This window comes from Schistocerca americana, chromosome 2 (assembly GCF_021461395.2).
Source record: "Schistocerca americana isolate TAMUIC-IGC-003095 chromosome 2, iqSchAmer2.1, whole genome shotgun sequence".
Classification (NCBI taxonomy): domain Eukaryota; kingdom Metazoa; phylum Arthropoda; class Insecta; order Orthoptera; family Acrididae; genus Schistocerca; species Schistocerca americana.
Window position 1 is genome coordinate 311,143,366 of NC_060120.1, and position 24,063 is coordinate 311,167,428.

Here is a 24,063-nt window from a genome sequence, read left to right on the forward strand (position 1 = left end):
GACCAAACACAGCTGCAAATTTTTGCGAGGGGTATCATCAACTTCCACAGTGGTATTGCAGGGAGGTTATTCTGGATTTATCTATCTGTTTACAGGTGTGGTAGGTCCTGACTTTCTGTTTATGGATGACAATGTCCGACCTCACAGGGCTGTTGACGTGTCAAACACGTTGGAAAGTGAAGAAACTGAACCTATGTAATGGCATTTATACTCTCCGGACCTGATCCTACAGCTTATGCCTGAGATTCTCTTGGCAAACGTGTTTCTCAATGAACATCCCCTTCCCGAACTGTGCAAGAACTGGAAGCCGCCTTGAAAGAGCCATGGCAGAATATCCCCCAAGGACTCCACAACAGTTTGGTAGTCAGGGTGCAAAATGTACCTTAGTGCTTGAGAGTCCGATATTGATCTTAATGTTGGGTGTCTGACCTGTGTCAGAGACGAAAGTTATTTACAAGGGTCACTCCAAAAGAAATGCACACTATTTTTTTTAAAATCCATCTTCTATTCTACATGTTTGAAAGTTTTACAGTGTGTAGATACATCCTTTAGGAACAATATTTTCATTTCTCCACAAAAGTTCCATCCCTCTCAACTGCCTTACGCCTTCTTGGAACCAGCGCCTGTATACCCGCACGGTAAAATTCTGAACCAACCTGTTGGAGCCACTGTTTGGCAGCGTGCACAAGGGAGTCACCATCTTCAAACCTTGTTCCACGAAGAGAGTCTTTCAGTTTTCCAAAGAGATGATAGTCACATGGAGCCAGGTCAGGACTGTAAGGCGGGTGTTTCAGTGTTGTCCATCCGAGTTTTGTGATCGCTTCCATGGTTTTTTGACTGATATGTGGCCGTGCATTGTCGTGCAACAGCAAAACATCCTGCTTTTGCCAATGTGGTCGAACACGACTCAGTCGAGCTTGAAGTTTCTTCAGTGTCATCACATATGCATCAGAATTTATGGTGGTTCCACTTGGCATGGTGTCCACAAGCAAGAGTCCTTCGGAATCTAACCATAACTTTTCCAGCAGAATGTGTGGTTTTGAATTATTTTTTCTTGGGTGAACTTGCATGATGTCACTCCACTGATTGCCTCTTCGTCTCTGGTGAAAAATGATGGAGCCATGTTTCATCACCTGTCACAATTCTTCCAAGAAATTCATCTTCACCATTCTCGTACTGTTCCAAAAGTTCGCTGCATACCGTTTTTCTCGATTCTTTGTGAGTCACTGTCAACATCCTGGGAACCCAAGTGGCACCAACCTTTTTTAAGGCCAGCACTTTCAGTATTCTGCAAGCACTTCCTTCCCCTAGCCCAACAGAGCGTGACAATTCGTTCACTGCGAGGCATCTGTCAGTAGTCACCAATTCATTAACTCTCTGCACATTGTCTGGAGCGTGAGCAGTACGAGGCCTGCCACTGCAAGGACAATCCTCAATATTGCCGTGCCCACTTCCATCCCGTAACCTGCTTGCTCACCGACCGGCAGCATTTCCATACACCTTTTTCAACCTCTTGTGGACGTTTCCCACTGTCTCGTTTTCACAGCACAGGAATTCTATGACAGCACGTTGCTTCTGACGAACGTCAAGTGTAGCAGCCATCTTGAAGACATGCTGTGACAGCGCCACTCACGGGAACAGGTTGAACTAAGTTTGAAAACAAGTGGGAAGGATGCATCTACACACTGTAAGAGTTTCACACGTGCAGAATGAAAACTGTATTTTTACAAAAATAGTGCGCATTTATTTTGGAGTGACCCTCATATTTCTGTTATCCTACTTTTCTGCGTGGAAATCTGTACCATTTTTCGTTATAAATATACGACTTCACCTCCATTACACACCAGTATGTACTGTGTTTCGTGTCGTCATTCACTGCTTGTCATTATTTGTGTCCAACAATGTCTCTGTTCCTTAGCAGTTGTCACGCAGTGTATGTACTTGACAACTTCAAGAATTGCTTACAAACTTTGTTTTATTATCAACTGAAAAGTATCTTCTGCGGCAGATGAGGGCTGTTTCTTCATGTCGCACCTGTTTACCTTCACAAATATTCCAGTAGACAGAACTGGTCCTTGCAGTTGCAAATATTCGTTACACTTTTTTATCGGCTGTCTCTGAAGTGTCAGCCGGCCGGTGTGGCCGTGCGGTTCTAGGCGCTTCAGTCTGGAACCGCGTGACCGCTACGGTCGCAGGTTCGAATCCTGCCTCGGGCATGGATGTGTGTGCTGTCCTTAGGTTAGTTAGGTTAAGTAGTTCTAAGTTCTAGGGGACTGATGACCACAGATGTCAAGTCCCACAGCGCTCAGAGCCATTTGAACCAAATCTGAAGTGTCTCACAGAGAAAGATTCTGACGTGTAAACAGCTAAACTTCGCGACTGCTACTGCTTTTGTAGACACTGGAGTGAGGAGCTGCGACTCACCTTGTCCGCTGCTGTCGGTGGAGGGCGTGGGCGGCAGCTCGAGGCGCCGCCGCACGCGCAGCGCGCGCTCCGCGAACGCCCTCACCAGCTCACGCAGCCGCCGCTGGATGACCATCTGCCCATCACGCTGGAGGCTGCAACAGCGCAGTACAAGCGTTCACACTAATCAGCCAAAATACACTACTGGCCATTAAAATTTCTAAACCAAGATGAAATGCAGATGATAAACGGGTATTCATTGGACAAATATATTATACTAGCTTACATTTTCACGCACTTTGGGTGGATGGATCCTGAGATGTCAGTACCCGGAACAACCACCTCTGGCCGTAATAACGGCCTTGAGTCAAACAGAGCTTGGATGGCGTGTACAGGTACAGCTGCCCATGCAGCTTCAACACGATACCACAGTTCATCAAGAGTAGTGACTGGCGTATTGTGACGAGCCAGTTGCTCGACCACCATTGACCAGACGTTTTAAGTTGGTGAGACATCTGCAGAATGTGCTGGCCAGGGGAGTAGTCGAACATTTTCTGTATCAAGAAAGGCCTCTACAGGACCTGCAACTTGCGGTCGTGGATTATCCTGCTGAAATGTAGGTTTTTGCAGGGACCGAATGAAGGATAGAGCCACGGGTCGTAACACATCTGAAATGTAACGTCTACTGTTCAAAGTGCCATCAACGCGAACAACAGGTGACCGAGATGTGAAACCAATGGCACCCCATACCATCACGCCGGGTGATACGGCAGTATGACGATGACGAATACACGCTTCCAATGTGCGTTCACCGCGATGTCGCCAAACACGGATACGACCATCATGATGCTGTAAACAGAACCTGGATTCATCCGAAAACATAACGTTTTGCCATTAGTGCACCCAGGTTGGTTGTTGAGTACACCATCGCAGGCGCTCCTGCCTGTAATGCAGCGTCAAGGGTAACCGCAGCCATGGTCTCCGAGCTGATAGTCCATGCTGCTGCAAACGTCGTCGAACTGTTCGTGTAAATGGTTGTTGTCTTGCAAACGTCCCCATCTGCTGACTAAGGGATCGAGACGTGGCTGCACGACCCGTTACAGCCATGCGGAGAAGATGCCTGTCATCTCAACTGCTAGTGATACGAGGCCGTTGGGATCCAGCACGGCCTTCCGTATTACCCTCCTGAACCCACCGATTGCATATTCTGCTAACAGTCATTGGTTCTCGACCAACGCGAGCAGTAATGTTGCGATACGATAAACTGCAATCGCGATAGGCTACAATCCGACCTTTATCAAAGTCGGAAACGTGATGGTACGCATTTCTCCTCCTTACACGAGGCATCACAACAACGTTTCACCAGACAACGTCGGTCAACTGCTGTTTGTGTATGAGAAATCGGTTGGAAACTTTCCTCATGTCAGACGTTGTAGGTGTCGCCACCGGCGCCAACCTTGTGTGAATGCTCTGAAAAGCTTATCATTTGCATATCACAGCATCTTCTTCCTGTCGGTTAAATTTCGCGTCTGTAGCACGTCATCTTCGGGGTGTAGCAATTTTAATGGCGAGTGGTGTATAATGGCCACTGCCCACCGCGACATTTAATGCGACCTGGTGGCGTTGCGCGCATGTTACACCCTAAGAGAAATACCGGGTGGTTATAAAGCGCAGCTACTCACGTAGGTCCGCTGTGGACTGTAATCATCGTATGGCAGCAAAAACTTGGTAGACATACTAATGGGTTGATGCGGAACCGATTTACGCTGGAAAAAAATTTAGTTCCAATTTTCGCCACCAGGTGCAAATCTGGCGCAGTGAATGCAAGAAGTATAGAAATGTTTCCATACATAATGGATTTGCAACGGGATGTGGGCAGGAAAGGTCAAACATGTGAGGAAGGTATAATTTTGATTTTAGTATTAACTGCCACTTACATAGATTACTCAATATGGGCACGGGAGACGTCGACGTAAAACGCTCGCAGCAGTTCTGGTCCTGTATGCTGGCCTTCAGATCAGGTAGAGACCGAACATGTCCTTGGTAAACGCGTTCTTTTAGATATTCCCAGAACCAAAACTCACAAGGATTCAGATCAGGAGATCTTGCAGGCCATACATCTGGAAAACCTCTAGACATAACACGTTCACGGTAGGTTGCATTATTCAGATCTTTCAGAGGGTGAGCGACATTGTGTGTTGCCCCGTCTTGCCTGAAAACAATGTTTTTCACATAGTTGCGCTCTTGCAAAGCAGGACTCACGTCCTCTAGCTATAAGGAGATCTCGATAACTTGCAGACGTCAAATTACCCGTGGCAGGTCCTCTGGGAGTATGATCTTCAAAGAACAACGGACAGAGTATAAAAGTGTTTGTGAATCCACACCACTCAGTCACATACGGCGAATGAAAGTACCCCAAATCGGCAGTTAGACCTATGTGTGTTCACTGCACACTGTAGTGTAAGATGTGCCTTGTCGGTTCATAGAATGCCGCCCAGCCACATGTCACCAACTTCAATCCGTGCCAGAAAGTGAAGAGCAAATTCAGACGTTTCAGCAGATCGTGAGCTTTCAGTTGATGCACTATCTGGATTCTGTATGGATACCTGTGTGGTCCCGACGGAGGTTCGAGTCCTCCCTCGGGCATGGGTGTGTGTGTTTGTCCTTAGGATAATTTAGATTAAGTAGTATGTAATCTTAGGGACTGATGACCTTAGCAGTTAAGTCCCATAAGATTTCACACACATTTGAACATTTGATACCTGTGTAAAACAGACTGCAAAACTCTCTGTACTGCTGACCATGGTACGGAAAATTCTAGTCACGTGTCACGAGCACTATCACCACGCAGGGCACGTGCTCCATTGCCACTTATGGCAACAGCAATAACTTCCACTGGGATAGGACGCCTCTCTCTTCCAGGTGCCACACCAAGCTCAATCTATGTTTACAAATTTCATTATCATCTTCTTTAAACCATATACTGAAATCAGGCATTTCCTCAGAGCTTCAAGTCGGCGACACTCTCTCAATGCAGCACTATAATTGATGCCATTCAGAATAAAACTATTTCACTAACAGTGCACAGTGTCTCTCTTCTCGATAGCCATACTTGTTCACTCACACTACGGCTTGTCAGAAGACAGTGTGGATGTCATAACGTCAAACAGACAGTGCAGAGCCAGATTTGCTCCTAGTGGCAAAAATTGGAACAAATTTTTTTCCAGTGTAGATTGGTTCTGCATTAATGCACTAGCGTATCTACCAAGCTTCGCTGCCATACGACAACTACAGACCACGCTGGGCCTCCGTGAGTAGCTGCACTTCTACATCTGTATCTACATCTACGTGATTACTCTGCTATTCACAATAAAGTGCCTGGCAGAGGGTTCAATGAACCACCTTAGAACCGTCTCTCTACCGTTCCACTCTCGAAAGGCACGCGGGAAAAACGAGCACTTAAATTTTTCTGTGCGAGCCCTGATTTCTCTTATTTTATCGCGATTATCATTTCTCCCTATGTAGGTGGGTGCCAACAGAATGTTTTCGCAACCGGAGGAGAAAACAGGTGATTGAAATTTTATGAGAAGATCCCGTTGCAACGAAAAACGCCTTTGTTTTAATGATTGCCACTCCAATTCACGTATCATGTCTGTGACACTATATCCTCTATTTCTCGATAATACAAGACGAGCTGCCCTTCTTTGTACTTTTTCGATGTCATCCGTCAGCCCCACCTGATGCGGATCGCACACCGCACAGCAATACTCCAGAAGAGGGCGGAGAAGCGTGGTGTAAGCAGTCTCTTTAGTAGACCTGTTGCACCTTCTAAGTGTTCTGCCAATGAATCGCAGTCTTTGGTTTGCTCTACCCACAATACTATCTATGTGATCGTTCCAGTTTAGGTTATTTGTAATTGTAACCCCTAAGTATTTAGTTGAATTCACACCCCTCAGATTTGTGTGACTTATCGCGTAATCGAAATTTAGCTGATTTCTTTTAGTACCCATGTGAATAACTTCACACTTCTCCTTATTCAGGGTCAATTGCCACTTTTCGCACCATACAGGCATCTTATCTACATCATTTTGCAAGCCGTTTTGATCATCTGATGACTTAACAAGACGGTAAATGACAGCATCATCTGCAAACAATCTAAGACGGCTACTCAGATTGTCTCCTATGTCGTTAATATAGATCAGGAACAACAGAGGGCCTATAACACTTCCTTGGGGAACGCCGGATATACTTCTGTTTTACTCGATGACTTTCCGTCTATTCCTACGAACTGTGACCTTTCTGACGGGAAATCACGAATCCGGTCGCACAACTGAGGCGATACTCCGTAGGCACGCAGTTTGGTTGGAAGACGCTTGTGAGGAACGGCGTCGAAAGCCTTCTGGAAATCTAAAAATATGGAATCAGTTTGACATACCCTGTCGATAGCACTTATTACTTCATGAGTATAAAGAGCTTGTTGTGTTTCACAAGAACGATATTTTCTGAAAACGTGCTGACTATGTGTCAATAAATCGTTTTTTTCTAGATACTTCATAATGTTCGAGTACAGTATATGTTCCAAAACCCTACTGCAAATCGACGTTAGTGATGTAGGCCTGTAATTCAGAGGATTACTCCTACTTCCCTTTTTGGGTATTGGTGTGACTTGAGCAATTTTCCAGTCTTTAGGTATGGATCTCTCTGTGAGCGAGTGGTTGTATATAATTGCTAAATGTGGAGCTATTTTATCAGCATACTCTGAGAGGAACCAGACTGGTATACAATCTGGACCGGAGGCCTTGCCTTTATTTAGTGATTTAAGCTGTTTCGTTACTCCGAGGATATCTACTTCTATATTTTTCATCTTGGAAGTTGTTCTTGATTGGAATTCAGGAATATTTACTTCGTCTTCTTTGGTGAAGGAGTTTCGGAAAACTGTGTTTAATAACTCTGCTTCAGTGGAACTCTCAATAGTGACTTCACCGTTGTTATCGCGCAGTGAAGGTATTAATTGCGTCTTGCCACTGGTGTGCTTTATGTATGACCAGCATCTCTTTGGGTTTTCTGCCAGATTTCGAGACAGAGTTTCGTTTTGGAAATTACTGAAAGCATCTCTCATTGAAGTACGCGCTATATTTCGAACTATTGCAATACTTTGCCAGTCTTGGAGATTTTGCGTTCTTTTCAATTTGGCATGCTTTTTTCGTTGCTTCTGCAACAACGATCTGACACGTTTTGATGTACCATGGGGGATCAATACGTTCAGTTGTTAATTTATGTGGTATATATCTCTCAATTGCTGCCGATACTATCTCTCTGAAAACATTCCACAAATTTTCTACACTTAAATGATCAGATAGGAAGGAGTGAAGACTGTCTCTTAAAAAGGCGTTAAGAGCATTGTTATCAGCTTTTTAAATAGATATACTTTGCGTTTCTTTTTGATGGTTGTAGGTGTTACGGTATTCATCCTAGCAGCAACTGCCTTGTGGTCACTAATCCCTTCAGTTATAACCAACCGGTATATGAATGGAGAAGACACGAATTAGAAACTAGTCTATCAATGATGCGGGCTGGAAATGTTTTTATTCACTGACATAAGCTACTTTGACAAAACGCAGGTAACAATGGCCTGGAGCCTGGGAACGAGTGCCTCGGAAACGAGAAAGCTGGCCAGTTATTTTTGTGCTGCTGTCTTGATCATCCGTTAAACATGGTTGGAGAATGGAGAAACCACGAGCAATGGACAAGGTGCTGGACGTCCGCGCTCCATCACAGAACGCTGAGGTTGGAGGTTTGCCCGCTCTGCACGGCAGGGTAGGCGGTGATATATGAAAAATATGACGACAGAGTACAATGCTGGTACAGGGACAAGTGTTTCAGAAGTCACGCTGCTGAACAGGGGTTCTACTTTTCCCACGTTGAAACAACGATGTAGAAAATTTAGACTTCTCTGCTACGTGATCTCCGAGATTGGGCAGTGGATCAATGGAGAGTGTCATAATACGTAACAGACCAGTTCAGGGAGTATACAGCACTGATCGACGGAAATCATTGTATTATGTTATAATTAACATATAATGAAATCGCCGGCCCTGTGGTCTAGCGGTTCTAGGCGCTCAGTCCGGAACCGCGCGACTGCTACGGTCGCAGGTTCGAATCCTGCCTCGGCATGGATGTGTGTGATGTCCTTAGGTTAGTTAGGTTTAAGTAGTTCTAAGTTATAGGGGACTGATGACCACAGATGTTAAGTCTCATAGTGCTCAGAGCCATTTGAACCATATAATGAAATCATGTAATACAATGTTACCCACATTTTCGTCTCCTAGCCAAAAATAGCCCAAATAACATGTGAATTGCTAATATCAATCTGTAAAACAAATGTACGTAACGTTAAGCCTTTGATTTTCAAAGCAACTGAAATAATTTGTAAAGTATGCAGCTTAAGATATGTCAACAAAATTACCAAAAAGTACTTTTAGTCTGAAGGACAGAACTAATCTATATTCTAACAGAATATACCGCTAGTGCTGCCTCCTGCCCTCTGTGCTGTTACTGCAGCGCGACAGAATGCCATGCAAAAGGGTCCAGGTTCGATTCCCGGCTGCGTCGGAGATTTTCTCCGCTGTGGACTGTGTGTTGTGTTGTCTTCATCATCATCTCATCCTCATCGGCATGCAAGTCGTCGAAGTGGCGTCAACTAAAAGACTTACACCAAGCGCCCGGTCTACCCGATTGGAGGCCATAGCCACACATTTTGTTTCAGTTAAGTACAGAGAAGTGGTATTAGGGTGCAAGGGTGTTTTTAGTGGTTACGGTATGGCCCCCTGTTGAATTTAAAACGCTAAATGTGGAAGTTCGAGGAGCGACAAAAAAGTAATGAGATTGATTTTCTTTGAAAGATGTGGCAACCCTGCAGGCTCGTGTAGGCACACTATCTTTGACCTTGGTCTATAAGCTGCTTATAGTCCAAGCGGCACATTTATGCAACTGCTCAGTCGTGAGTTTTGCTGTAATAAGTTAACACGTGTTTGTGTCTCTCGTCACGGAAATGGAACCGCATAATATTGCGCAACGGTATGCCATTTCTTTTTGCCTTAAATTGGGTGAAAACGCGACGACAACTTACGGTAAGCTTCAGAAGGCTTTTGGAGAGTAGATTATGTCAAGAGCTCAAGTTTTTCGTTGGCATAAAATGTTTAGTGAAGGCAGAACGAATGTTGAAGATGAAGACCGCAGTGGACGACCATCAACCCCACGGACGGATGTCAACTTGACCAGGGTGCGTGAACTCGTATGATCTGATTGAATATTATCCGTGAAAATGATTGTAGAAGAACTGAACATCAATCGAGAAATGGTTCGTCTAGTAATAACTGAGGATCTTGGTATGAGAAAGATTTGTGCCAAAATGGTCCCTAAAAATCTCACACCACAACAGCGAGAAACACGGAAAAATGTGGCAGCCGATCTGTTAGAGCAAACGGAAATCAGTCCAGAATTGTTGAGCCATGTTATCACTGGTGATGAAAGTTGTTTTTTTTCCAGTACGATCCAGAGACAAAACGCCAAAGTTCGCAATGGTGCTCAAAGGGATCACCCAAACCAAAAAAAGCTCGCATGTCAAAGTCAAAAGTGAAATGCATGCTTGTGTGCTTCTTTGCTTCCAAGGGAATTGTTCATAAAGAGTGGGTGCCTCCTGGACAAACAGTTAACCAATATCACTTCAAAGAAATTTTAGAAACACTTTCTAAAAGAGTTCTTCGTGTCCGTGTCAACATTGCTGATAATTGGATTCTGCATCACGATAATGCGCCATCCCATACTGCTCTGTCTGTACAGCAATTTTTAACCTCAAAACAAATTTCAGTACTACCACAGCCACCTTATTCACCAGATATCGCTCCATGAGACTTTTTTCTATTTCCAAGAGTCAAAACGGCGGTCAAGGGACACCATTTTCAAACAACATAAGTGTCCAAAAAGCTGTGACAAGGGTCTTGGAGGATATTACAGAAGATGAGTTCCAGAAATGTTACCATCAATGGCAGAAGCGCTGGAAAAAGTGTGTGCAATCAGAAGGGAACTAATTTCAAGGAGACAACACTAAACTTGACTAAAACGGTAAGCAACTTTTTTTTCCATCAGTCTCATTACTTTATTGTCGCACCTCGTATATGAACACATTATACAGCATTGTGCACTGCATACAGTAGAGGAACAGTTCGGAGATGATAATTAAATTTTGTATCAGCATAACAATGCACCCTGCCAAAAAGCATCATATGAGGAGCAATGATTTGTTGACATGAACATTCCTGACATGTGACCTGCCCAGAGTCGCGACTTGAACCCAATGGAACACGTTTGGAATGAGTTCGCGCGACGACTATGCTCCAGATCCCAGCATCCAACATCACTACCTTCTGCGATTTCGCCTCTTGGAGAAGAATGGGCTCCCATTCCTCCACAAGCAATGAGACGCCTCACTGCAAGTGTCCTCATCGGAGTTCAACCCGTCATAAACGCGAAGGGTGGACAAACTCTATATTATTGCCCTGTAATACGTATCAAGATACTTTTGATCATGTAGTGTATATTGTAGAGTAAAATGCACATGCGTCACAGATAAGACATTCGGCTAAATAGAGTCAGTCGTAGATATAACTCATGCATCAGAGATAAAAATGAAGCTAGCGCTGATTGTATACACTTAGCCACTGCACAGCGCATGGCGGAGGCTATTTCTACATCTACATCCACATCCATACTCCGCAAGCCACCTGACTGTGTGGCGGAGGGTACTTTGAGTACCTCTATCGGTTCTCTCTTCTATTCCAGTCTCGTATTGTTTGCGGAAAGAAAGATTGTCGGTATGCCTCTGTGTGGCCTCTAATCTCTCTGATTTTATCCTCATGGTCTCTTCGCGAATATACACAAGAGGGAGCAATATACTTCTTGACTCCTCGGTGAACGTATGTTCTCGAAACTTCAACAAAACCCCATACCGAGCTACTGAGCGTCTCTCTTGCAGAGTCTTCCACTGGAGTTTATCTATCATCTCCGTAACTCTTTCGCGATTACTGAATGATCCTGTAACGAAGCGCGCTGCTCTCCATTGGATCTTCTCTATCTCTTCTGTCAACCCTATCTGGTATGGATCCTACACCGGTGAGCAGTATTCAAGCAGTGGGCGAACAAGTGTACTGTAACCTACTTCCTTTGTTTTCGGACTGCATTTCCTTAGAATTCTTCCAATGAATCTCAGTCTGGCATCTGCTTTACCGACGATTAATTTTACATGGTCATTCCATTTTAAATCACTCCTAATGCCTACTCCCAGATAATTTATGGAATTGACTGCTTCCAGTTGCTGACCTGCTATATTGCAGCTAAATGATAAAGGACATTTCTTTGTATATATTCGCAGCACATTACACTTGTCTATATTGAGATTCAATTTTCATTCCCTGCAGCATGCGTCAATTCACTGCAGATCCTCCTGCATTTCAGTACAATTTTCCTTTGTTACAACCTCTCGATATACTACAGCATCATCCGCAAAAAGCTTCAGTGAACTTCCGGTGTTATCCACAAGGTCATTTATATATGTTGTGAATAGCAACTGTCCTACGACACTCCCCTGCGGCACAACTGAAATCACTCTTACTTCGGAAGACTTCTCTCCATTGAGAATGACATGCTACGTTCTGTTATCTAGGAACTCTTCAATCCAATCACACAATTGGTCTGATAGTCCATATGCTCTTACTTTGTTTATTAAACGACTGTGGGAAACTGTATCAAACGCCTTGCGGAAGTCAAGAAACACGGCATCTACCTGGGAACCCGTGTCTATGGCCCTCTGAGTCTCGTGGAGGAATAGCGCGAGCTGGGTTTCACACGATCGTCTTTTTCGAAACCCATGCTGATTCCTACAGAGTAGATTTCTAGTCTCCAGAAAAGTCATTACACTCGAACATAATACGTGTTCCAAAATTCTACAACTGATCGACGTTAGAGATATAGGTGTATGACAATGTCAGCATATTTCTTTAGAGATACACTGATCCTTTCCAGAAGCCTTCCAATAAATCTAAGTCTTCCATTCCGTTTCAATAGGATCTCACGTGTTCGGCTTATTTCTTGCCGCTTTGTTGTACAGGGTGGCGCATCTAAAAGTAGCCCGGTTAAGTATAAAGGTAATGTAGTGAAGTTATAGAAACGAAGAGTTGAATGGACTTACCATTTATTTTCAGTGAAAAATAGATTTACAGATGTTGAAAGTGATCCCTTGCAACACCAATACACAGCTGTGCATGTCTAAGCGTATTCAGATACATCCGGCGGAAAGTTCGGATATCGATGGAGCAATTTCACGGCTGATGTTGCCTTTCAGTTCCTGTATTGTGTGTGGACTTGTTTCATAGACCTTGCTCTTCAGGTGTCCCCACGTGAAAAAATCACATGTTGACAGATCCGGCGAACGTGGTAGCCGTAAATGTTTGCTGACAGTTCGTTTCTCCACGAAGACATCATACATTCGTTCCAGGACCACCTTAGACATGTGGCATGTTGTCCTACCCTGCTGGAACAAGCAGTATTGTCTTAAATATTCAACGAGTTGAGCACAAAATGTACCAAAAATTACCATACATGAAACCGTGTTGAGGACAGTGTCAAAAAATATCGGTCCAGTGATGGGCATTTCTGTTACATCACACCAAAAGCCGATCTGTCCTTCATGGAGTAGTTGCTGACACACAATGTTAGGGTCCTCCGTTGCCCAGTACTTCTCGTTGTGTGAATTCACATGACTGGAAAGATGAATGCACGCTTCATCACTCATGATGCAAAGGAAAGAGTCTAACAAACGATCGTTGATGTTATTCAAAAGCAACGTGCAGTAATCTACACGTTTATGGCTGCCATCCTCCCATAATTGCTGCACAACCGTCACACGATATGGCTTCAAATTAAAGACTTTTCCAGATCCGCTGGCAACTCCTCCTACTTACAAGCGCCTGTAGGACCAATTTGCATGTAGACTTCCTTGGGCTCTGAATAACCAAAACGAAGACTACGATTTATTGGCAGAACACTAGGTAAGTGCAACAGGTCTACTAAAGAGTGCTTGCAAAACGCCTGTCCGCCCTCTTCTGGAGTACTGCTGTGTGGTGAGGGATCCGCATCAAATGAGACTGACGGAGGGCATCGAAAAAGTACAACGAAGGGCAGCTCGTTTTGTACTATCGCTAAATATGGGAGAGAGTGTCACGGACACGATACGTAAATTGGGGTGGCGGACATGAAAACAAAAGCGTTTCCCGTTGCTCCATGAACTTTTCGTGAAATTTCATTCACCAACTTCCTCCTCCGATTGCGAAAATAGTCTATTGACGCCTGCCTACGTAGGAAGAAATGATCATCATGATAAAATAAGAGAAATCAGAGCTCACAGAGAAAGATTTAAGTGCTGGTTCTTCCCGCACGCTGTTCGAGAGTTGAACGCTAGAAAAATACGCTACTGGCCATTAAAATTGCTACACCAAGAAGAAATGCAGATGATAAACGGCTATTCATTGGACAAATACACTAGAACTGACATGTGATTACATTTTCACGCAGTTTGGGTTGCATAGATCCTGAGAAAAAAATGGTTCAAATGGCTCTGAGCACTATGGGACTTAACATCTATGGTCATCAGTCCCCTAGATCTGAGAACTACTTAAACCTAACTAACCTAAGGACAGGGAAGCGAGAACGCTACCGCAAGACCACGAGCTGCGGCCAGATCCTGAGAAATCAGTACCCATAACAACCACCTCTCGCCGTAATAACGGCATTGATACGCCTGGGCATAGAGTCAAACAGAGCTCGGATGGCGTGTACAGGTACAGCTGTCCATGCAGCTTCAACACGATACCACAGTTCATCAAGAGTAGTGACTGGCGTATTGTGACGAGCCAGTTGCTCGGCCACCATTGACCAGACGTTTTCAATTGGTGAGAGACCTGGAGAATGTGCTGGCCAGGACAGCAGTCGAACATTTTCTGTATCCAGAAAGGCCCGTACAGGACCTGCAACATGCGGTTGTGCATTATCCTGCTGAAATGTAGAGTTTCGCAGGTATGGAATGAAGGGTAGAGCCACGGGTCGTAACACATCTGAAATGTAACGTCCACTGTTCAAAGTGCCGTCAATGCGAACAAGAGGTGAGCGAGACGTGCAACCAATGGCACCCCATACCATCACGTCGGGTGATAAGCCAGTATGGCGATGACGAATACACGCTTCCAATGTGCGTTCACCGCGATGACGCCGAACACGGATGCGACCATCATGATGCTGTAAACACAACCTGGATTCATCCGAAAAAATGATGATTTGCCATTCGTGCACCCAGGTTCGTCGTTGAGTACACCATCGCAGGCGCTACTGTCTGTGATGCAGCGTCAAGGATAACCGCAGCCATGGTCTCCGAGCTGATAGTCCATGCTGCTTCATACGTCGTCGAACTGTTCGTGCAGATGGTTGTTGTCTTGCAAACGTCCCCATCTGTTGACTCAGGGATCGAGACGTGGATGCACGATCCGTTACAGCCATGCGGATAAGATGCCTGTCATCTCGACTGCTAGTAATACGAGGCCGTTGGGATCCAGCACGGCGTTCCGTATTATCCTCCTGAACCCACCGATTCTATATTCTGCTAAAAGTCATTGGATCTCGACCAACGCCAGCAGCAATGCCGCGATACGATAAACCGCAATCGCGATAGGTTACAATACGACCTTTATCAAAGTCGGAAACGTGATGGTACGCATTTCTCCTCCTTACACGAGGCATCACAACAACGTTTCACCAGGCAACGCCGGTCAACTGCTGTTTGTGTATGAGAAATCGGTTGGAGACTTTCCTCATGTCAGCACGTCGTAGGTGTCGCCACCGGCGCCAACCTCGTGTGAATGCTCTGAAAAGCTAACCATTTGCATATCACAGCATCACTACACAGCTCACGACAGCTGGCACCTGCTTCCGAACCACGGTCTGGTATGAGAAACCACTCACTTCCCATTTTCTAGCTGAATAGAGGTGAGAACTTATGCTGTATTGCAGTGGCACCGATATCGCTGGATTCCGCCGACGACCGACATCGGACGAAGAAGACTGATGATATTAAATCAGCACGCCACTACATATGCAGTCACAATGTACCAGATCTCATCGCCCGAACTTACAGATTTCAGACGACACGAAACATGGATCTGAGAAACTGATACGTTTAGTCAAAGAAGAAAGTTGTGGCAGCCTGACGATGAAAAATATGATAATTGCAATATAGCTCGGAATTGCATGTTTATTATAAACCGCAAGTAGGCAATATCTTATAAACAGGGTTCGCGGGCGAGACGTCAGATGTCGTTGTGAAAACTCTACAATATTTCGTCGGCGCAACTGGCCGACATCTTCAGGTGCGCCAAACACACTACTCAGGCTATGACCGTAGCCTGCTATTTATGACAATTAGAGAAGAAACTGCGGAGACGTGAACGCGCCATGTGTCACAGCCTGAGCAGTGTGTTCGTCGCACCTGAAGATGTCTGTCAGTTGCGCCGACGAAATATTGTGGAGCTCTCACGACATCCGACCTATCGCCCGAGAAGCGTATTTACAACTAGTCCGTCGGGAAAGCCTCAAGCAATACATCCTACACCTGTACGGGGAGGATATGGTGAAAGAAGTTAATAAGTTTGATAAACTTCGGAATAAGAGGAGCAGATTGCTTTGCGCACTTACGTTCTTATTAAGATGCCGATATCTTCGAATTATTCCAACTTTCCCGAAGGTTTCGCACTCTATTAACTCTGCAGCCGACAACAGAATTAAAAAGCGAGCCGGCCACGCTCTGGTGAGAGAGAGGATTCGTCACATTCGGCGGGAACTGGACTTCGTATCCAAAGATCTACTGGCCCTTCATCTGCAGATTTCGTCACGATTCTCAGGAGGTTCTTGGGCATCGGTTGATAGCGCCCGTGGGCGCTCTCAGACTGGAAGTGTCAATACTACACGGCACAGCATTGCTTCAGTGACCGTTTACCACAAGAAGAAAACTTAACTTCGTGGACGGATCGTGGACGAATCTCTGCCTTACGCGGCGGTTTCGGTCTTGCAGAAGGGGCTTAACTTTGCGCCCATCTCGAGGACGCCACCCGCTATGGATATCATTAGCTCTGTTGAACAGGGAATTCTTAAACTGCCCAGGGACGCTGCAGAGGAGGTCAGACGGGAGACGTGCCGTGCACTGACACGGGCGCCAGCGCTCAGGAATAATACACTGAAAAGCCAAAAAAAAACTGGTACACCTCCCTAGTACCGTGTAGGGCCCCCGTGAGCACACAGAAGTGCCGGAACAGTACGTAGCATGGACTCGACTAATGTCTGATGTAGTGCTGGAGGGAATTGACACCATGAATCCTACAGGGCTGTCCATAAATCCGTAAGAGTACGAGGGGCTGGAGATCTCTTCCGAACAGCACGTTGCAAGGCATCCCAGATATGCTCAGTAATGTTCATGTCTGGGGAGTCTGCTGGACAGCGGAAGTGTTTAAATTCAGAAGAGTGTTCCTGGAAGCACTTTGTAGCAATTCTGGACGTGTGGTGTGTCGCATTGTCCTATGGGAACTGTCCAAGTTCGTCGGAATGCACAATGGACATGAATGGATGCAGGTGACCCGACAGAATGCTTACGTACGTGTCACCTGTCAAAGTCATATCTAGAAGTATTAGGGGTCCCATACCACTCCAACTGCACACGCCCCACACCATTACAGAGCCTCCACCAGCTTGAATAGTTCCCTGCTGACATGCAGGGTCCACGGATTCATGAGGTTGTCTCCATACTCTTTCACGTCCATTCTCTCGATACAATTTGAAACGAGACTTGTCCAACCGGGTAAAATGTTTCCAGTCATCAACAGTGCAATGTCGTGAAGCTTTGTGTTGTTCAGTCATCAAGGGTACACGAGTGGACCTTCGACTCCGAAAGCCCACATCGATGGTATTTCGTTGAATGGTTCGCACGCTGACACTGGTTGATGGCTCAGTACTGAAATCTGCTGTAGTTTGCGGTAGGGTTGCCCTTCTGTCACATTGAACGATTCTTTTCAGTCATAGATGGTCCTATTCTTGCAGGATCTTTCCCGACGGCACAGATGTCGGAGATTTGATGTTTTACCAGATTCCAGATATTCACGGTACGCTCGTGAAATGGTCGTACAGGAAAATCCGGACTTCATTGCTACCTCGGATGTGCTGTATCCCATCACTCGTGCGCCGACTACTACAACCCGTTCAGGCTCACTTAAATCTTGATAACTTGCCATTGTAGCAGCAGTAACCGATCTAACAACAGCGTCAGACACCTGTCTTAACCGTCAAACGAAAAACTACAAAGAACGAAACTTGTCTAGCTTGAAGGGGAAAACCAGCTGGCGCTATGGTTGGCCCACCAGATGTCGCTGCCATATGTCAAACGGATATCAACTGCGTTTTTAAAATAGGAACCCCCATTTTTTATTACATATTCGTCTAGTACGTAAAGAAATATGAATGTTTTAGTTGGACCACTTTTTTTGCTTTGTGATAGATGGCTACCTCGGATGTGCTGTATCCCATCACTCGTGCGCCGACTACTACAACCCGTTCAGGCTCACTTAAATCTTGATAACTTGCCATTGTAGCAGCAGTAACATATGGTTCACAATTTTAGACGAACAGTTGGTAACAGGTAGGTTTTTAAAATTAAAGTACAGAACGTAGGTACGCTTGAACATTTTATTTCAGTTGTTCCATTGTAATACATGTACCTTTGTGAACTTATCATTTCTGAGAACGCATGCTGTTTCAGCGTGATTACCTGTAAATACCACATTAATGCAATAAATGCTCAAAATGATGTCCGTCAACCTCAATGCATTTGGAAATACGCGTAACGACATTCCTCTCAACAGCGAGTAGTTCGCCTTCCGTAATGTTCGCACATGCATTGACAGTGCGCTGACGCATGTTGTCAGGGGTTGTCGGTGGCTCACGATAGCAAATATCCTTCAACTTTCCCCACAGAAAACATCTGGGGACGTCAGATCCGGTGAACGTGCGGGCCATGGTATGGTGCTTTGACGACCAATCCACCTGTCATGAAATGTGCTATTCAATACCGCTTCAACCGCACGCAAGCTATGTGCCAGACATCCATCATGTTGGAAGTCCATCGTCATTCCGTCATGCAGTGAAACATCTTGTAGTAACGTCGTTAGAACATTACGTAGGAAATCAGCATACATTGCACCATTTAGATTGCCATCGATAAAATGGGGGTTAATTATCCTTCCTCCCACAATGCCGCACCATACATTAACCCGCCAAGGTCGCTGATGTTCCACTTGTCACAGCCATCGTGGATTTTCCGTTGCCAAATAGTGCATATTATGCCGGTTTACGTTACCGCTGTTGGTGAATGACGCTTCGTCGCTAAATAGAATGCGTGCAAAAAATCTGTCATCGTCCCGTAATTTCTCTTGTGCCCAGTGGCAGAACTGTACACGACGTTCAAAGTCGTCGCCATGCAATTCCTGGTGCACAGAAATATGGTATGGGTGCAATCGATGTTGATGTAGCATTCTCAACACCGACGTTTTTGAGATTCCCGATTCTCGCGCAATTTGTCTGCTACTGATGTGCGGATTAGCCGCAAAAGCAGCTAAAACACCTACTTGGGATCATTATAATTATTTGTTGCAGGTCGTGGTTGAGGTTGCACATTGTGGCTGAACACTTCTTGTTTCCTCAAATAACGTGACTATCCGGCGAAGGGTCCGGACACTTGGATGTCGTCCAGGATACCGAGCAGCATACATAGCACACGCCCGTTGGGCATTTTGATCACAATAGCCGTACATCAACACGATATCGACCTTTTCCGCAATTGGTTAACGGTCCATTTTAACACGGGTAATGTATCACGAAACAAATACCGCCCGCACTGGCGGAATGTTACGTGATACCATGAACTTATACGTTTGTGACTATTACAGCGCCATTTATCACAAAGCGAAAAAAGTGGTCCAACTAAAACATTCATATTTATTTACGTACTACACGAATATGTAATCAAAAATGGGTGTTCCTATTAAAAAAAAAAAAAACCGCAATTGATATCCGTTTGACCTATGGCAGCGCCATCTAGAGGGCCAACCATAGCGCCTTCTGGTTTCCCGCTTCAAGCTAGACGAGTTTCGTTCTTTGTAGTTTTTTCGTTTGGTACTTATTTCGTGAGATATATAGCCCGGTCACTATCAATGAACCACCCTGTATAGGCGTTACCGACCACAGCGCCGTATTCTGCCTGTTTACGTATCTCTGTATTTGAATACGCATGCCTATACCAGTTTCCTTGGCGCTTTAATGTACATATTTTTTAAAACACACGTATAAATATAAAAAACACCGGATACGTCCTGTTAGCTTTAAATATGATGCCCCTTCTGACGCTAGTGGGAGATGGGAAATGGCGTCACAAGTTAAAGCGTCTTTAACTTCTGTGGCATTGTGTTGTGCCCTACATCTCCGATATTCGTAAAACTTGTCTGGAAACAGATTCCAGAATGTACGGTATCGCCAAGTTCTTTTCGATACAGATATAGCTCATTTACATACATTCCTCAAGCCCAGGGGCGTTGTAGTATCCAACCCACCCATGGGGGTGAAAATCTGCCCTGCTTCATATATAGAATTGGCTCTAATCTAATCTAATCTTGACCCCGCCAAAAACTGACGTAGGAGATCGGACGCACCGCGAGCAAGCTGTCGGCCGATGTTATCGGGAGACGTCTGGTGACAGCGTCTGGCGACCGTTGTCGGTGCTACTGTGAACGCAGACTTTATATATAAAAAAAGGCTCTCACACGGGACGAGGCAGCTGACGTTGACGTAAACGCGGTCGGGACACCCCACCTCACTGTAAAGGTCGGGACACACACGTCCGGGCCGTGTCAGGGCCGAGCGTCGGACGAGTGACGGCCGTACTCCGGTCCGTTCCTGCAGGGGCCACACATGACCGGGGCACGTCCGTGTCTCTGTTGTTCCTTGTAGTGACTCGGACGCGGTGAGCTGTGTTTCTGTTTGTGAAAGCTGTAAAACATGTTCACTAATTTTCGTAATAGTGAATTAGGACTTATAGCACTTGCTTTAGACGAAGAGGAAAACGAACGAAGGCAAACAAGAAGAAGAAAATTATGGATCCACAGTGCCTGGAAAACAAGACCAGTACAGGGGGAGTTTCGAACACTATTTTCTCACCTCGTAGATGATGAGACTAAGTTTTATGAATATTTTAGGATGACGCAGTACACCTTCTGTGAACTTTTAAAGAAACTAGAACCAAGGCTGAGAAAAAATGACACGTTCTGGAGAGTTTCAGTTTCACCCAAAGAACGACTGGCTGTTTTTTTTACGGTAGGTTAAAGAAAAGTACACAGAACACAAATAAATAAGAAGTTTTAAGGACAGCATTTTTATTTTATTACTTTAGTAATTGAAAGATAAATACATAAGTTAGTAAACAATACAGTTAAATTTCTACTACCCTAAGAAAAACAAATGAGGACTATTCAGTGAATTAGTTTCTGAAGCTGATGAGGATGCAGGGGAACTTGGAGGATGATGGCTTTGGTTATTTATATACGAATTGTGCGAATCCCTTTGCAGGTCCAAAAGCTGCTGTGTAGGTTCTGTTGACTCGTTTCCCACAGGTGAAGGATATGGTGTTGAAACAGATTTTGCTGAGGAATTGGAGGATGATGGAGTGAATTGATGGACTGATACGTCATTCATGAGTTGCTTCAGTTCAAAGTCTTGTACAATTGAAAAAATCCTACTTTTAGCTTGATGAAACAGTAGTGGATGCAATGATTTTAGGGCTGGTGCTATACCAGCCAAAAAAGCATCAACTGGGTTTTGTATATCTCTCTGTTTTTCAGCTTTTTTTTCTGCCAAAATGTAAGCCATGAGCTGGCTTGATGCAGATTCTTGTGGTTTAACCTCACGCTGAAATTTTCGTTTCAGTGGTGGTTTCATAAACGTGTTCTTCTTTGAAGTGACGGACGAATGAGCTGAGGGCGTCTGGGAATGCCGAGTGCGCTCTATCAAATTCTCTGTTTCACTATCCTGGGTTTTAATGATCCATTCTTCATCTGCAATGTCTTCTTGTGTAGACACTTTTTCGTTTTCAACAATCGACTGCTCCTCTTGGGAATCTGTATTTGATTCTTGTTTATGCTCATTATTGTCTTGCGTGTAAGGAACATTGGAAACTGTTTCTCGTTCTACCATGTAAGGTAGCAGGAACGTTAAGAGATCTTCATACTTGTATTTATGTTGATGAACAGCAGCTTGTCCTGAAACAGTTTTCCTTTTCTGCAAGGTCTTCCTTAGTTGGTCACGAACAGATGCCCATTTTTTTTTGCATTCCTCTATTCCACCTGTAGCAAAAATATTTTAAATCGCGTATTTATATTACAATGTTTAAAATGCTGCAAATATTTTATAGATTATACAGTATTTCTCATCTTATACATCCAATTTTTTTCAGGTTCCTTGCTACAGGAGATTCCTTTAAAACTATTTCCTTCAGCTACAGGTTGGGAAAATCCACAGTTGCAGCTATCGTCCATGACACCTCTAGAACAGTTATCGATTTATTGTTAGAAGAGGTGATGCCTGTGCCGAATGAAGAAAAATGGAATGCTATAGCTGAGGAGTTTTGGACAAAATGGCAGTTTCCAAACTGCATTGGATCTTTAGATGGAAAGCACGTAACAATACAGGCTCCAAACAACTCAGGAAGTCTCTATTGGAATTACAAAAAAACATATTCCATTGTGCTTCTAGCTCTGGTTGACCCATGTTATAATTTTATTGCAATAGACGTGGGAGCGTACGGAAAAAACTCTGATGGAGGCATTCTAGTAAATTCAAATCTTGGAAAGTCATTGGAAAACAATACGCTTAGCGTCCCAAAGAGTAAAACTTTACCCGGAACTGATGTTGAACTTCCAATGGTAATTGTAGGCGATGAAGCTTTCCCTCTCAAAACATACTTGATGCGACCATATCCTGGCAGGAACTTAACAAATGACAAGGCTATATTTAATTATCGTTTGAGTCGGGCAAGAAGAATATCCGAAAATGCATTCGGTATATTGCAACAGAAATTTCGAATATTTAGAAGAATCCTTCAGGGAGATCCTAATAACCTTACAATGATTGTGACGGCTGCGTGTGTACTGTACAACTTTATTCGAGAAATGGAAGGTTATAGGGTGCCCGAACAGAGGATGGATCAAACGGAAACTGCTGAGGGATCCGGAAGTTCATCAAATCTTCGAAACCTACCTCGAATTCGTGGGAGATCAACAGATGCTGCATTTGCTGTACGAGAACAACTCAAAAAATTCCTGAACTCTCCACAAGGGACTGTGGAATGGCAAGAACATGTCGCCTTGGCGATATAACGATGACATAAACCAAACATCTGTTTGTAAAATAAAAAGTAAATAAATATCTTTCGGGTATTAAAACTTGTATAGTTTTTATCTTACCTTTGGCTTGTAGATCTGTTGCAATTGTCTTCCAAACTCTGTCTTTGTACTCGATATTCCTGTAATTTTCACTTCCCTGATCGTAAAGAACAGGAAACTTCCTCTATTAGTCGTTCCACATCCATGTTTTGTACACAGAACAGTTTTGCGCAGTTGCACAGCTCACAAGACAACCCCACCGTCAGGCCGTGTCCGTCACGTGAAAATTTAAACACGGCGAATCCCGCCCGGCCCGGCCCCGGCCCGTTGACGTTCCCCGTGCACGGCCCGGTCAAGTGGGGCCCGCTGCATTTGTTTTAATGTTGTATTTCGTAGTCCGGGTGACGGCCGCTACTCGGACGTGTCTCGGCAGGGACACGGTCCTGACATGTGTGTCCCGACCTTAAATATTGCCGTCTGCACACACAACGATCTGGTTACCGTGTTGCGCTATCAGCGCTCTCCAGCGGCCGTTGTCGACATTACTTGGCTCGCAAACAACAAAGTTTCTTGACGGAAATGGACGTGCGTAAAATAGCTTCATTAACTGTAAGCGATTGTCGAAGAGGAGCGGAGAAAGTAGCAAAGGAGGTTTTGGACTTGTCGATGGCTTGTACAGAGAATTACTGGTAAGAAAAACCTTACATAATGCTGCACAAGCATCTGAGATACATACTTGTAGTTACTCGATAAATCAATTGAATTTTCATCCCATTTGCGGTTTTAAACTGAATATAGTCATGGTGTAGCGTCTAACCATATTCTCGATGTTGCATTGACTACCAACACTGAAATACTTACTTCATTACATAGATTTCAAGATCGAGATTCGTTTCGTAATTTCATTCGAGCACGAGGAGATTTTTTTTAACCTGCTCACCATCATTGGAAACGATATTTACCGGCAAGATACAGACACAAGTCAGTCTATAATCACACAGACAGGTATGTAAATATATTACAAAAAGTTTCGTGTTAGGTAAAACTTAAAACTTCGAGTGTGTAACTTGTGTTCACTTTCTAA

The 24,063-nt window shown here is 44.5% G+C and overlaps 1 protein-coding gene across 1 annotated transcript in view; it reads right to left on the reverse strand.

Annotated features, from left to right (window-relative positions):
• LOC124593984 (cyclic nucleotide-gated cation channel beta-3) overlaps positions 1 to 24,063 on the reverse strand; it is a 177,716-nt gene that overhangs the window by 43,915 nt on the left and 109,738 nt on the right. Inside the window, exon 4 of the mRNA XM_047132335.1 lies at positions 2,425 to 2,558. Coding sequence (XP_046988291.1) covers positions 2,425 to 2,558 — 134 coding nt within the window. The remainder of the gene's footprint in view (positions 1 to 2,424; positions 2,559 to 24,063) is intronic.